Raw genomic sequence first — 15,125 nt, forward strand, 5'->3', positions numbered from 1 at the left:
GTCATCATGGAGAGAGCTTGCCATCACAACTGATCATGGTGACTGCAAGCCCCAGACGCACTCCAGATTGGAGCCGACCCATCAGTCTGTGGGGCAAAGAGTCTGTTCTGGCTCAGCTCCGAGCCAGCAAAAGAAATTTGGATATCTATGAGAAGATATCTCGCGGCATATTGGAGAAGGGGCACAACAGGGACGTGCAGCAGTGCCATGTTAAGATCAAAGAGCTGAGGCAGGGAAGCTAACGGTCGTTCTGGTTCATCACCAAAAACATGCCGCTTTACGAGGAGCTGCATGCGATTCTCAGCAGAGACCCAACCATTGTGCCACCACACAGCGTAGATACCTTGGGGGAGTCCAAGGTCAGGATGATTCTGTGGACGAGGAGGATGATGAGAACAGGGTGCAGGCGAGTGGGGTATCCCTTCTGCCTGAAAGTCTGCTACAGAGGAGTAGCCCAGCTGGACGCAGGAAACCATGAGTGCTGGGGAAGGCACATCTGGTGAGTATGTACTACAAATTGCATTTCTTTGGTTATATCCCCAGTCCAGAATCTTGTACCAGCGGAAAAAAGTGGTGTGTGTGGTGGTGGTGGTGGGGCTCTGCTTCCTCATAGTTGGTGTGCTTAAGCATTGGGGTCACTCCAGAAAAGATTATTTATGTGCATAAGGATGCTCCGAGAATCCTCCAGGGATATCTCCAGGAAGCTTTCATGTAGGTACTCTGCAATCCTTTGCAGAAGGTTTCTTGGGAGGGCAGCCTTATTTCTTCCACCGCAATAGGACACTTTCCCCCGCCACTCTGTTATTAATTGTGCAGGCATCATTGCGGAAAACAGCATAGCAGCATAAGGGCCAGGCCTGTAGTCAGATGCTTGCAGCAAATTTTCCCTGTCCACCTGTGTGATCCTCAACAGACTGATATCACTCATGGTTATCTAGGGAAGATGGCATATGTTTACATTATCTGCCCAAAACAGTTTTTTGAAGTGTGTGTTATTCCGCAGCCAGGGGTGGTTTCTTGGTTCAGCACACTGCAAGTCCCTAAGCAGGACATTGTTGCTGTGGGTCTCGGGCATCCGCAAACAGGTGCCCATTTTTTTCCTCCAGAAACTGTTAACCCCTACTCACCCCACACCCTGTCTCACCACTCCATGCAGTTCAAAGATTCCCAGGAAACAGGCTGGTCAGCTTAGGGTCTGGAGCGCTTTGAGTCAGGCAGAGTCCCCAGCAGGATCAGTCAGGAAGAGGGGGAAGTTACAGTGGAACTGATGCAGCATTATGGATCCAAGTATCAGAACAGAGGTTTGACTTTGATAGGGGGTTTTGTAGACACCAGGTTTGTTTGTAGATAAACAGTGTCTGGACAAAAGGAGCTGATCCTTCCTGGAAGGGCATTTTTCCTTGAGAGATAGCCCACAGTGCAACCAGGATTCCGTGTTTTGTATATCAATAACTAGAATGGTCTGATAATTGCGGAGCTGGATGTCCACAGGTGTGAGTTTATTTACATCAAGAGCAGAGATCTCCCAATATGCAGTGTGTCCCTGCTTTGGCAATCCCAGAGTTCAGTGTGGTCCCTGCTTTACCAATCCCAGAGTTCAGTGCATGTTCAATCATCGATATAGGTGAGGGTTCTGTATGCCCCTTTACAGAACTCTCGTTTTTGTGTATATTGTGTGATCAGTCAGACATGTTGAGGCGTCTGGTTCAGCTTCTGGAAGCTCAGCAGCAGGAGAGACTCCCTGTGCAGCCCCTGCAAAACTCTGAGCTAACGCACTCTTTCCTAGCCCCCACACCAAAGTGGTCTAGGAAGAGGTTGAGCAGGGTGCATGCAGTAAGTGCTCCACTCGTCACTGGTTGAGGGGACCAAAAAGAGACGATAGCCCTTTTAAGGAGTGGGAATGTTTGATTCTTTCCTGTTTGCACAGCCAAACTGGGCTCTGTATCCCCTCACAGCCTCCAGACAATGTATGTGGAATGTTCAGTTATCTTCCTTTTTCCCCTCTTTGGGAAGGATCATCAATAAAAAAGTACTGCTTTCCAATTCATTACTGTTTGTTTATTGATAAGAAGGGAATAAAGAGAGCAGGAGGGTGGTGGTGGTGGGGGAACTGTATCAGTGGGGGATGGGTAGGGGATGCGAAGTGAACTCACAGCACAGATAAGCGACACACATTACTGTTGTGTCTCGTTGCAAAAGCAGTTTTTCAATGCTTCCCTGAAGTGCAGTGCTCCACAATTGGCTCTCAGCATTGCAGTGGCATCTGGCTGCTCAAAATTTGCGGCCAACCTATCTGCCTCCACAACCGAAACCAATAGGAACTTCTTCCCCTTTGTCTCACATACATTATGAGCACACAGCAGGCAGAGACTATTGGGGTGTTTCTTTCACTGAGGTCTAACTTAGTGAGCAAACTGCCAGCATGCCTTTAAACATCCAAATGCACGTTCCACTACCATTCTGCACTTGCTGAGCCTATTATTGAAACTGCTTCTCACTGTCCAGGTGCCCGGTGTAGGGCTTCATTAGCCAGGGGAGCAAGGGGTTGACAGGATCCCCCAGAATCACTATTGGCATTTCAGCATTGCCAATATTTATTGTTTGATCAGAGAAGAAAGTGCCCGCCTGCATCTTTTTGAACAGACCTCAGTTCCTAAAAATGCACTCGTCATGCACCTTTCCAAACCACCCCACATTGATGTCAGTGAAGCGTCCCCTGTGATCCACAAGGGCCTGCAACACCACTGAGAAGTATCTTTTTTGATGTATGTACTCTGTGGCAAGATGGTCTGGTGCTTAGATGGGGATGTGCACTTCTTAGCAGAAGTCTATTAATGGCCCGGCATGCTTGTATCACAGCTGCTCCCTCTGTGGATTTACTGACTCTGAATTGATTTCCAACTGACTGGTAGCAGTCTAGTGTTGCTAGCTTCCATAGAGCGAGGGCCATTCTCTTCTCCACTCTCAGAGCAGGTCACAAGCGAGTATTCATGTGTTTCAGGGCTGAGGAGAGCTCTCCACAAAGTTCCAAGAAAGTGGCCTTTCACATGTGAAAGTTCTGCAGCCACTGCTCATCATCCCACACCTTCACAACTATGTGATCCCACCAGTTACTGCTTGCTTCCCAGGACCAGAAGCAGCACTCCATGGACTGCAGATGGTGCGTGACAGCCTGCAGCAAACAGGAATTGTTTAGTTCTATGCCTTACAGCAAGGCAGCCTCAGTAACATTGCAATTTTCAGTGCTGTGGCTCCTGTCTCACCCCTGAAAATGCTGCAGAATAAGTCGTGAGGTGTTTGTGATGCTCACAATAATTATGCAAAGCTGAGTGAGCTCCATTCCTCTCAGGCAATGGCTGCACACGACAGAGAGTGAAAGATTTGAAAAAATGGCGCGAGAAGATGATTGTCTGTTTGTTTGGACTAGGACAAGAAGGGAGGGAGGGAGGGAGGACGTTGCATCATGGGAGGACGAAAACATTCTCAAACACCCCTGCGGGTAGTTGCACTGTGGGATAGCCACCCACGGTGCACTGCTTTGATTGCTCACGTAAGCACGGATGGTGGGGATACAATCCCCCAATGCAACAGGTGTGGTGTGACCATGCTCTTTCAAATTCTGCAGCTTTGTGGGTGAAGGTCGATTTAAATTAAATCAACTTCATTCTGCAGTGTAGACATACCCTTAGTGACGATCTTCACTTCTGGAGGGGAATATGTCTAGTGCAGGTGACTGGATACTTAGCTATTTGCTTTTTGACTCTGAAAAAGATGATTTATGTCTGCTTCAGTGAATTTACCCCTTTGCAAAATTGGTGAGAGACTACTTCAGTGAATGTTGAGAAAATTAATGTTTTTATGGTGCCTTGAAATTCTTGAAGAGGGTGTTATATGAGTAAACATAGTAAAATAAAACAAAAATTTAAATAATTCTTCTATTATATTATATTAAACTTGTATTTTTAATAGAATCTGAAGGCCAAAACATTGACACACTTCAGCCATGTTGGAAGGAACTCTTATTCAGTACTACTCATGGTAATTTCTGGTGTCAAGGTTTAACTATCAGTTTTGAAGAATTTAATGTGAAGTATAATTAAAATCTGCTTAATGTGAGCATTTGTGCAAGTAAAACTTGTGGTAGCTGGAATGTTCACAAAAAGTAAACCTAAAAAGGGGTCTGAGCAAGGCCAAAACAAATTCTCTCTTAAACTTGAGTGAATGTTGAGAAAATATTTGCCATATTTGCAATATTCACCCAGCTTTCAGTTTTTGTTTGAGACCCAGAAAATCGTAAGATCAATCATGGTTTTTGGGTTGGTTGAGTATTACTTAAACTAGATTAGGGGCTGTGATCATCAACCATTTCTCTTTTTTCCCCATAAATAATCTACAACAATAGCATGATAAAACAGAACACGTATATTTCTTTTATTTTATTGTTGGGCACTGTTAGCAATGATCTGTAATAGCAATGTCAAGTTTTGCTCCTAGCCAGGGGGCAAAGTGAGGCCATGCATTATGCCAGATGGGTATAGAAACAGATGAGTGCACATGAGAGTGCACAAAACAAGTATTTATTCTCTTCAAATTGATAGGTAACGTTTCCTGAAATGATTCATACAACACTCATGAATCACCACATAGTGAATGCCTAAAAAGAGAAAACAGCAAGTTTTTGAAGATTTCTGTGTGTTTAGAATTTCAGAGGTACAATAATTCTTTTCCAACAGTATAAACAGAATTAAAGTAAGCACTGCAATTTGCAATTATTGTCTGACAAATCAATTTGTAAGATTGTTCATATATTTGGTATATGAAATATTCAATTGTTTCACTGCATGCAACTGAAGCTATAACACATTTTGTGTTAGCTTACTGTGGAAATCCTGATTTGTACCACCAAAACATTCAAAAATCAACGCTAAGAGTTATGTCTACACTGAAAATGCTACAGTGGCATATCTGCAGCGCCTTAGTGTAGATACTATCTGTGCCGAGGGGAGGGATTCTCCTGTCCACACAGATAATCCATCTTCCTGGGACGCTGTAGATAGGAAATCTTCTGTTGACCTAGCACTGTCTACATCGGGGTTTAGGTCAGTATAGCTATGTCTCTCATGTCTAGTCTATACTACTACAGACCCGTTTTGGTATAACTGCATTGCGAAAAATCCATATCCCTGAGCAACATATTTATACCAACCTAACCCCCCCCCATGTAGACAAGCACTATACCGGCAGGAGAGCTTCTCCTGCCAACAAAGCTACCGCCTCTTGTGGGGGCAGTAGACTAACTACACTGATGGGAGAGCTCTCTTCCATCAGCTTAGAGTGTGTTAATTGAAGCGCTACAGTGGTGCAGCTGTGCCAGTGCTCTCCATACCATCAACTTACTTAATTCTAGTGTCAAAATTGGACAGAAATTTACTGTATGCTTGTGCTATGGACTGAAACAAATCCTTTCCAGGAATGTACCATGTACAATACATAACTTTTCTGAGTGCTCATGTAAATTAGCATGTGACTGTGTCAAAAATATTTATAAAACTAGTGAAATGTAGTGTGATTATGAGTTTTAGTTGAGATATTTTGGCTAAGGATATAAGAAATGAAAAATTGAATCCATAATGAACATCTGCTACATAATCTTCAGACTGTAGGAGAGCAAGATAAATTCCTGTACCAAAACTAGCATACTGTATTCATGAGGGAGCTTAAAAATAGTCAGTTAGATGCTAAATTATGTAAAGCAAAACTTCATGATCCAGATATGAGAGAATCCATACAAAAGTGAAGCCATCCTGAATATACTTATAAATTGGAAATAATTGATTTGAGACTTCAGAAATAGGAAAGCTTGGTGTTACTGGTTATCTGTGTACGAAGGAATGGCTTAATAAAACAGAGTTCTGAGATTTCAGGAAATTAAATGATAGACATTTAAGAAACCTAATGAGCAGAAGAAATGACAGAGGGCAGCCTTGTCGGGATGTGGCATATGGTGGCAGTGGGCAGGCACAGATCTCTCTCCAAGTCTTTGGTCCAGGAATGTTAGAAACTACTGTCTTGAGGTTTTCATTCTCTCTTACTTTGTCGCGCTCTCTTCTCTGATACTTATGGTCTCCATCATCATAGTATCTGAGCACCTTACGGTCTTAATCTATTTATCCTCACAATTCCCCTGTGAGGTAGAGAAAGTACTATTATCCTCGTTCTACAGATGGAGAAATGAGGAATGGAGGGGGGTAAGTGATTTGCTTAAGGTCACATGGGAAGTGTATGGTGGAGCAGGAAATTGAACCTTGGTCTTCCAAATTCTGGACCATTCTTCCTTTCTCTCAAAAAAGTTATCTTTTTTCTAATGAGTAGCACATACAGGGAGGGGTGAGGTAGATATAGATATATAATGTACACAGATCTTGAATGGATTTTCATGGGGATAGCAAAAATCCCTCACTGATTGCAAGGCTGTTCTTTCTCATTAGAAGCTGCAAAGTGCTTCCAGGTTCTGCCTCCCTCTGGAGGTCTCTCCATCCATCTCTGCAATTCCAGGTACTCCTCCTTCACAACTTGGTCCTCAGGCCAGGTCATTATGCACGTCTGGGGTATCAAAGTCTTTCGGGCCAAACTGCCTCAGGCAGACCACTACCTGGTCTTTGCCACTTCCCCAGTGGCTGGTAGGGAAACCTGGGCCCATCCTGTACTCTGAGTTTCAGCTCAGGGGCCCTCTCATCAGCAGCCAAGGTCTTCCCTGTCCTATCCCTTACTGCTTTTCCCCTGAGCCTTTCCTACCTTTCTGGGTTTGCCAGCCCAACTCCCTTCTCCCAGGGAGTAACTGTAGGGTACTTGCTTCTATAGCCCCAAACATACCTCCCTTCCCTTGGGAAATGACTGCAGACTCCTTCACTGCAGTCCCTAGCTGCTCTCACCTCATGGGCTTTCTGCAGGCCATCCTGCTCCCATGCAGCTGAACCTCATTTAATTAATTGATGTCCCTTGCTCCTCCTCCTCCAAGTGCAGCCGGGGCAGTTAATTGGCCAACCTGACCGCCTTAACCCCTTAAAGTCTTGTGTGGGGGTAGACACCCCATCACACCACTTTACCCTTCACGCCCCACCAGTCCTCATTTTGGTTACAGACACATCCAACCTGGGTTGGGGAGTTCATATGGGATCCCTGAAGACTCAGTCTCTGGACACCTCAGGATCTAACGACTCTCATAAACATCAGAGAGTTAAGAGCTGTGTGACTAGCCTGTTCAGCCTTCCTCCCACATATAGCAAGAAAGAGCTGCTGATTCTAACAGACTACTCTGCAACCCTGTTTAATGTAAACAGACAGAGAAGAATACAGTCAACACAGCTATGACAGAAGGCAATCTGTCTCTGGGACTTTTGCATAACCAATTCAGTTCATCTCAGAGTTGCTTATCTTCCAGGGAAGCAGAAGACATTGGCAGGTCGACTGAGCTGATTCTCCAATCATCATGAGTGGTCTCTATTTCTGGACTGGCCAAAGTCCATCTTCTTGCTCTGGAGAACTCCCCAAATGAACCTGTTTGAGTGAGGTCTGTTCTACATTCTAGATTTAGGTTGATTGAAGGCAGCTTATGGCGATGTAACTATGGAAGCATCTACATGTAAATTTCACTCCACCAACGTAACTGCCCTGCTACACCAACTTAACTCCCCGTACATGAGCAGCGTAGAATCAAGGTTGATGTAGTTAGGTCAACACACTGTCAGCGTAGACACTGCGTTGCTTATGTCGACTGTTACTGGCATTCAGGAGCCATCCCATCACAACAGTACAATTGATGCGAACACTCCTGGTGAGGGGACACACCACTGACATAAATAGCAAAGTGTAGACACACACTTGTGATGTAATTACTGCGACAGCTGTATGCTGACATAAGTTAGGTCAATTTAGTTTTGCAGTGTAGATGTGGCCTTCATTTCCCAGACCTGAAGAAGAGCGCTATGTAAACTCGAAAGCTTGTCTCTCTCACCAACAGAATTTAGTCTAATAAAAGATATTATCTCACCCACCTTTTCCCTCCAACAGCTATGGCAGTTAAGAGGGAAAAGATAAGAAGAGACAGTACCTTGATCAGAGGAAGAACCTGGGGGGGGGAGGCAGGAAATGGGATAGTGTCCACCCACAAGAACAGCAGTCGTAGTAGGTCTTTAGGATCACTCCCTACCTCTTATCCTATGTCCCCTAACACTGTGTCTGGGGAGCCAGCACATACTGAACAGAGTCAGTGGTGGGGTGCAGGGGACCTGCTTTGGCCACTTTAGGTTTGAGTCAGGATCCATACTTTAGAATGCTTCCCTAAATCTTGGATTTTTTCCCTTCACAGTTTTCATGTATTTTTGTAGTATCAATAGTAGACTCTTGGGTATTGTGTTTTGCAGCATTGCATTATAATGAAACATTACATATTGATCCAGTGTTCCTATGCAACATATGAGGCAGAGAGCAAAGGATTTCATATTTTTTGTTCAGTAAAAGAGAAGGTATTTATTAATAGTCACCTGAAAACCTCATAATTGTTTTTGTGTTGCTGATGATTGAGTTATAAAATATAAGCCAACATACTTCATAATACATAGGAAACCCAGTGGTGTCTGGTTATCCCTAATTCTTGTAGAATTATCCATGGAAAAACTTACAACGTTTAGATGCTGGTCCTGCTATAATACCTGGTATATTCAACTGTACAGAAGTTTGCTTTTTACCTGGTCTTACATGGAATGGTCTGTGCAGTCAAACAGTTAAGAAACTAGGGGTTTGCAACCTTTATTACTTCTGCGGACTAAGATCATTGTGCTCACCAACGGCTTCTTGCATTCCTCCATTTCCCCCCCTCCCACCCCTCTCTGTGTCACCTTCCCTTCCCCCTCTATTTCAGGGGCTCACTACCATCTCTTCCAACTCTGCCCCCTGTGCCAGGGACTCTTGTGTCCTCCAGTATCCTTATGTCAGGGACTGTGTGTGCCCCCCACTTCCCTCTGTCCCTAATTCTTCCCCATCTCCCCCATACCAGAGGCTTTGTGTCTTTCTTCCTGTCCCCCATGCCAGGAGTTCTGTGAGTATCCCCTTCCTCCATACCTCTCCATTCCCCCCTTTTATCCCACCATTCTTAGTCTCACTTTCTCCTTCATGGTGTCAGTATTTTGAAACTTTATTGGCAGGAGGGCAGAGCTGAAATGAGGGGTATTAAGCTGGAATGTGATAATGGCTGCTATCAACTGGTTCTTTGATCTGTGAACCAGTACAGAGGCAGTTGAAGCTGGTAGCTCTGCTAACCAGATGTGTGCCAAGGGCTCCATGTATCATCCATTTCCCACTTCTGTTTTTCTGATTTTTTTTTTCCCAGCCAAAATCAGTAGTAGGGTTCTGCCCACTGATGCTTCGGTGAATTTTCTAAGTGTTGGAATTGACTGAATGCAATGTTCAGTAGTTATTGTGATACATTCGAACAGAAGTGCTAGCAAGCTGAGTAGGAGACCTCATAAGCTTGGCCTATTATAGTATGTTTATAGATGCTGCACATAATGTATTGACTATTAACAGTTGCTATAGGCAGGATACCAGAGAGAAGGACACATGGTCTGATCCAGCATGGCAAATCAGAGGATTCTATATCAAGCTTGACTTCCTTTGTGGCACTATAATGAGAGCAGAACTGACAGCTTTCTCCAACTTGTTTTTAAAGCTGTTTCAGGATGGACGACTAAAGATCTTCTAAATATGGTGCAATCAATTCACTTAAGGCCGTTCAAGTTCACTGGAGTACCGAGTGCATATCACCCCTTTGACATATCTGATCTGTGCCTGCTAGGGGAAGCAGGAGTTTGAGTTGCACATTACTTGAAATGACAAACTGTATTTTGTCCTGCTGAATCTGACTGAGCAATTTCGTGCAAGGATTGCCTCTTACTGTGTGTCCAATGCTTAGTGCAATGGTATTACCATAATACACATAAATAACTATTTTATTTGGAGTTGACAGTTGATTATTTTTCAGATATAAAGGAGAGATTCACCAACTATGTGCTATTATTGATCGTGTGTTTAAGAAATATGGAACAGTTCTCATGGAATCCAGGTAATTACGCTATTGAAAAACAAATGTAATTTTTAAATGATACTCTTGTTAGTATGTAATCACAGTGCTGCTGGTATACATGTAAGACCATCATACATACCCTTTTTGCTCAACACAGCAATCTGAAAGTCAAAAAGCAAGCAATACTCATCAAATCAAAGACTCATATGACTTCAAGTCACAAGACCTGAATATCTGTCAACCATTTTCAGTTTTCTGTGGATGGTGATTCTATTAATTCCAGTGGAAGCATATGCAGTGTAAATAAACATTGATGTGTTTTGCAAAGTTTTAAGTTACGTTTTTTTTATTTCTGAATCTACTATTATGAGAAGTCCTGTTAGAAAAGTGTAGTTATTTTCTGATGCTGGCAAGAAGAGAACCAAGTAAAACTGAAAATAAGTTTCTGTCCTGATTTTAATATTGGTTAAACTTTGTTATTTTTTAACCACTTGATTCAAATAAACTTTGGTCTTTTTTTTCTTATCTAATAGGTTGGACATGTATTTAGTGATGTATAGCCTGATTCTTTGCCTTATCTTCACTAGGACAAAAGGTGTATTTTTAACACATGTTGGCTAGTGGATTTACCTTAACCAGATAACATGTTAAACTGCAATTGCTTTATCTACACTAAGATTTTAACACATGATAGCTAGCACATGTTAAAAATACACTTTTTATGAAGTTAAGGCTTTACAGTGCAAGGTCTAGTGCAAGAAAGCCTGATCCTCCTTGGGACTTAGGGTGCTACACTAACACAAATAATTCTCCAGAGTAGATACTGTGGTAGGAATTCATCTCTACATGGCAGCCTTTCAGCTGAGATATTATATAGATATAGCTATATTTATATCTACTTCATACCTTTGGAAGTTTGACTGTTGTGCTGGGCAATAATTGCAAGGTTTTTTTACTTATGGAATCAAATTGTACAGTATAACTGACTTTTAATTTTTTCTTAACCTTTAGATCACCTTTGGGTGTTGTTTCCAGATGTTTGCATGGTCATTGCATCAGAAATTGCAGTGGATATTGTGAAACATGCATTTATAACAAAATTCAATGACATCACAGCAGATGTAGGTATACTCTTGGACTTCTAAACATGTTAGCTCTAGTTGTGGTTTACTCTCTTTTTAAGACCATTATAAGATGTAGAATAAGATTGAGTGCAGTGCAGAAAATGTTGTGGGGTTTTGTTTTTTTTTTGGTTTTTTTTTTCTATTTAAGAGTTAGGAAAGCTATTTCATAAAGTTCAGGTAATTATTTTCTTATTAACAGTGCACTTCTGAGGATAAATGTAATGTGCCTGATACACCTCTGCTTCTAAATTAATAGTTCCAGATCCATAAATTAAAGTTGAGACTGTTGTGTAACAGCCACAATTCACATAATTTGCAGATCATTTTTGAGGCAGTTGCTAGTTCAAGAAAACATAATGTTTATTTTTTACATTAGTATATACAGAGTATATACATTTTTTTAAACAAAATGGATTGAGATACAATTCATGTTTTAGAAAAATCTATTCCTCTGCGAGACTGTTGAATCTTTGTTTCAGTGTATTTCTAAAGATGGAATATGAGATCAGAAATATTTTTGTTCTCTTCTGTCCCTGCAGCACTGAATATAAAGTAGGTTAGCTGTTAGTTTCCTGTTCCTTTAATTTCCTGGGGCATATATAATATGTAGGCCTTCTTTAATGCACTAGATGAAATTGTTTTATGTTGTATGTTAACATGACATATAGACACTATACATGCTATAGGCCTGGTCTGAACTAGAAAATTAAGTCTGCTTAAGTAAGTCGCTCAGGAGTGTGAAAAATCCACAACTCCGAGTGGTGTATATTTAAACCCATCTCACTCCCAGTGTAGACAGCACTAGGTCAACAGAAGAATTCTCACATCAACCTAGCTACTCCTCTTGGGGAGGTGGATTACCTACCATGATGGGAGATCCCCTCCCATCGGTGTAGGTAGTGTCTACACTGAAGTGCTACAGCAGCACTGCTGCAGCAATGCGGTTGTGCTGCTGTATCATTTCAAGTGTTGACAAGCTCTTAGAAAATGTGTGGATTCAAGTGCTCTTTTTGTAAATTTGAGAGATGATGTATTAGCATTTTCTTCTTACTATCCATATTCCCTTTTCAAGAAACGAGGTCAAAACTTGGGAGTGCAATCAGTTTCAGCATCTTCATAAAGTAACTACAGTATGTGGTGTAGAAACAAGTTTAATAGATGCACTTAATAAGCTCCCTTATGCCAGGGGCATTTATGCATGCCCTACTTTCATGTAAAAAATACTGAAAAGAGGAATGATGAAATGATAGCTAGAAATGCAATGTGTTTCAATGTGCTGAATCAGTTATAGAATGTCCCGAAAGTTTTGTTATTTAACACACTCCTTTACCATATTGCCTGTAGATTCTAAAGATTTATAACTATGGAGCCTAATTTTCAGAGATACTGAGCACTTGCAGTGCTAATTGCAGTGTACTGAAGCAGCAGGTGGTCAGCCCCTTTATCCTTAAAATAGCTACATCTTTTCCTTAGAATCTGAATATATTGTCTAAGTAGCTTTCCTGTTTTTCTTCCAAGCTGCCCAGTATAACGTTTTATGGGATCACTAGGTCAGGATATGATACAAGTTCTGTTATTTGTTTCATTTGAGGCTAATGCTTTCATACAGCTTCTAATTCAAACTGCTAAATAAATGTAAAAATCATAGTACCTTCAAACTACAGTACATCCTTTTCACTTTTTGCTGTTGGTCTTGACTGAAAAAGATCTGCAATTCAAATGAATTGTATTAAGACCATAGAGATTGTCTTATCTTACTTTGTGGTGCAGCTGATCATTTGCAAGAATTTATTAGGTAGCTAATTCCTTACATTTACATAGTCTTTCATACAGAAACTCCCAAAACTCTGCATATATACGCACAAAAATAACTCTGTCACTGAAATGCAGTCACCTCAGGGTGCAAGGCATAATCATTAAACAGGATACAGTAATGTATCAACACCTAATGAAAGAAAATGAAGGATGCTATCTCAAATTGACATTAATGAGGAAGTTTTGGATAGACAGAATGGCTAGAGGCACAAGAGGAGCTAGATGCCTAAGTTCCAGTTTCTTTAGGACCTCTGCGATGCATAAAAATCCCACTGAACCTTGTAGGTGCCTTAACTTACCCAGCACCTAAGTTTTTACAATAAAAGTTCTCTTTGTACCTATGTTTCTGCCTCTGAACATGTATACGTAGCCCCAGTCTAGGTGTCCAGACATCTTTCTCCGACCTAAGCCCCAGACTTATTCACAAACCAGGAAAAAATAGTCATTTGGCCACCTAAGTCACGTGCAGGACCCAATCTGGTACGCACCTTCTGAGTTCACCTGCTGGACCAGCCTCTCAGGTGAGTTCACACAAAACGGGGGAATGGGAGAGGACGAGAACCCCTCATAAATTTTGACCCAGTGGTTAGGGTCACCTGGGATATGAGACACCCCCTGGTTTAAGTCCCCTCTCCACCTTAGGGGAAGAAGGGATTTGAACAGGGATCTGCCACCTCTCAGGTGAGTACTCTAACCATTGGACTAGGATATTCTGATATAGGGGCTCCCTCATTCTCACTTATTGAAGCTTTTCCACTATGAATATATATTTTAAAAATTCATTGACGTAGGGAGACTAGATTCTAGGTCATCCACATCCTGCATGAGTGTTGTGACCACTAAGCTATGATGATTGTCATCCATGTTGTCTGTCTCTCTCTGGCCCAAAAGAGAAACTAATTATTTATCCAGAGTGCAACAGCTTTAGCAGGATAGATGCCTAATTCCTCTTGTGCCAATGTAACTTCCTATTTGGAATTTGGCCAGGAGATTGCGTCAGCATTCCTAAATGCTCTTGCCATATATCCCACTTGGCTTTCAGTAGCCACGTTAATCATCCTGGCAAAATATAGGTGGCCAGTTGGCTTAACACATTAGTTGTTAATACTATATTGGTAAGTCTAAACTCCAAAGTTAAATTTATATATTGTGAGTGTGCATTTTAATTCTGTAATTTAATTGTATCATGCACTATTGTGTATATTAGAAAATTGGCTTCTGTGTTTGCTCAGGTATATACAATAGTTGTCCTTAATTATACAGCAGTGGGTACCTCCATAAAAGGCCAAGATTGAGTGCATCAATTACTGCACAAGACTTATAAAACTCTTTTTACTGATAAACTTTTTATCAATGGAATCCTGTTGCTGTAATTTGTGATCTCATGTTTATTAATCACACATCCAATGTGCTGGATTTTTTTTCCAGGTCTACAGTGAGTATAGAGCCAGCCTGGCATTTGACCTTGTTAGCAGTCGACAGAAAAATGTAAGTGTGAAAATAAAAAGGGCATGTTGTTTTATTAACTGATGTCATTGTTTTCATTTCAGAAAATGTCAAGGTCAACAGATATTCAGAAAGTTTTCTCTCCTATAATACTTTTTTTTTAAAATTACATCCTGCTGTTGTGCACATACAAAATTAAATGAATATTGCACCATGATTATGATTCAGTTCCTTGCAGTAAATTGCCTTAAATTTTTAAGAGGAAATGATGTTGTGATAAAGTCATAACAAAAGCCTTATTATAGATATCCTAATCGCCATTTTAATTATGTGATATTTTGGAAGTAAGCAGGCTAAACGATCTTAGCAGGATTTTCTTGAAGTAATTTTGAACTACCTGCAACCTTTCATAAAATAGATGTACTCTCTCTTCCTATTTAATCTTAACTGATAGGTCACCAAACTATACTATCTGTACAATATTCATTGGTAATTTCTCTACTACCGTATGAATTGCCTTTGCAAATCCTTCGTGCCATGCTTGTTACTCCTTCAGCATGGATCTGCAGAGGCAGTGCATTCAGAGAACATAGATTACTGGTAAGCAATCTTCCTTTACTAAGCTTATGAATGAAGAAACATAAGCAAAGATTTTTCAT

At 41.4% G+C, this 15,125-nt stretch overlaps 1 protein-coding gene across 4 annotated transcripts in view; it reads left to right on the top strand.

The window, feature by feature from the left end:
* The window catches only part of TAPT1 (transmembrane anterior posterior transformation 1), a 90,836-nt gene that overhangs the window by 59,913 nt on the left and 15,798 nt on the right, over nt 1-15,125 (top strand). For all 4 annotated transcript variants that reach the window (XM_067530352.1, XM_067530353.1, XM_067530354.1 and 1 more), the window contains 3 exons: nt 10,040-10,120; nt 11,093-11,202; nt 14,449-14,508. In XM_067530352.1, coding sequence (XP_067386453.1) covers nt 10,040-10,120; nt 11,093-11,202; nt 14,449-14,508 — 251 coding nt within the window. The remainder of the gene's footprint in view (nt 1-10,039; nt 10,121-11,092; nt 11,203-14,448; nt 14,509-15,125) is intronic.

This window comes from Emydura macquarii, unplaced genomic scaffold (assembly GCF_026122565.2).
Source record: "Emydura macquarii macquarii isolate MOO-44397 ecotype Brisbane River unplaced genomic scaffold, CSIRO-AGI_Emac_v2 contig_3062, whole genome shotgun sequence".
Classification (NCBI taxonomy): Eukaryota; Metazoa; Chordata; order Testudines; family Chelidae; genus Emydura; species Emydura macquarii.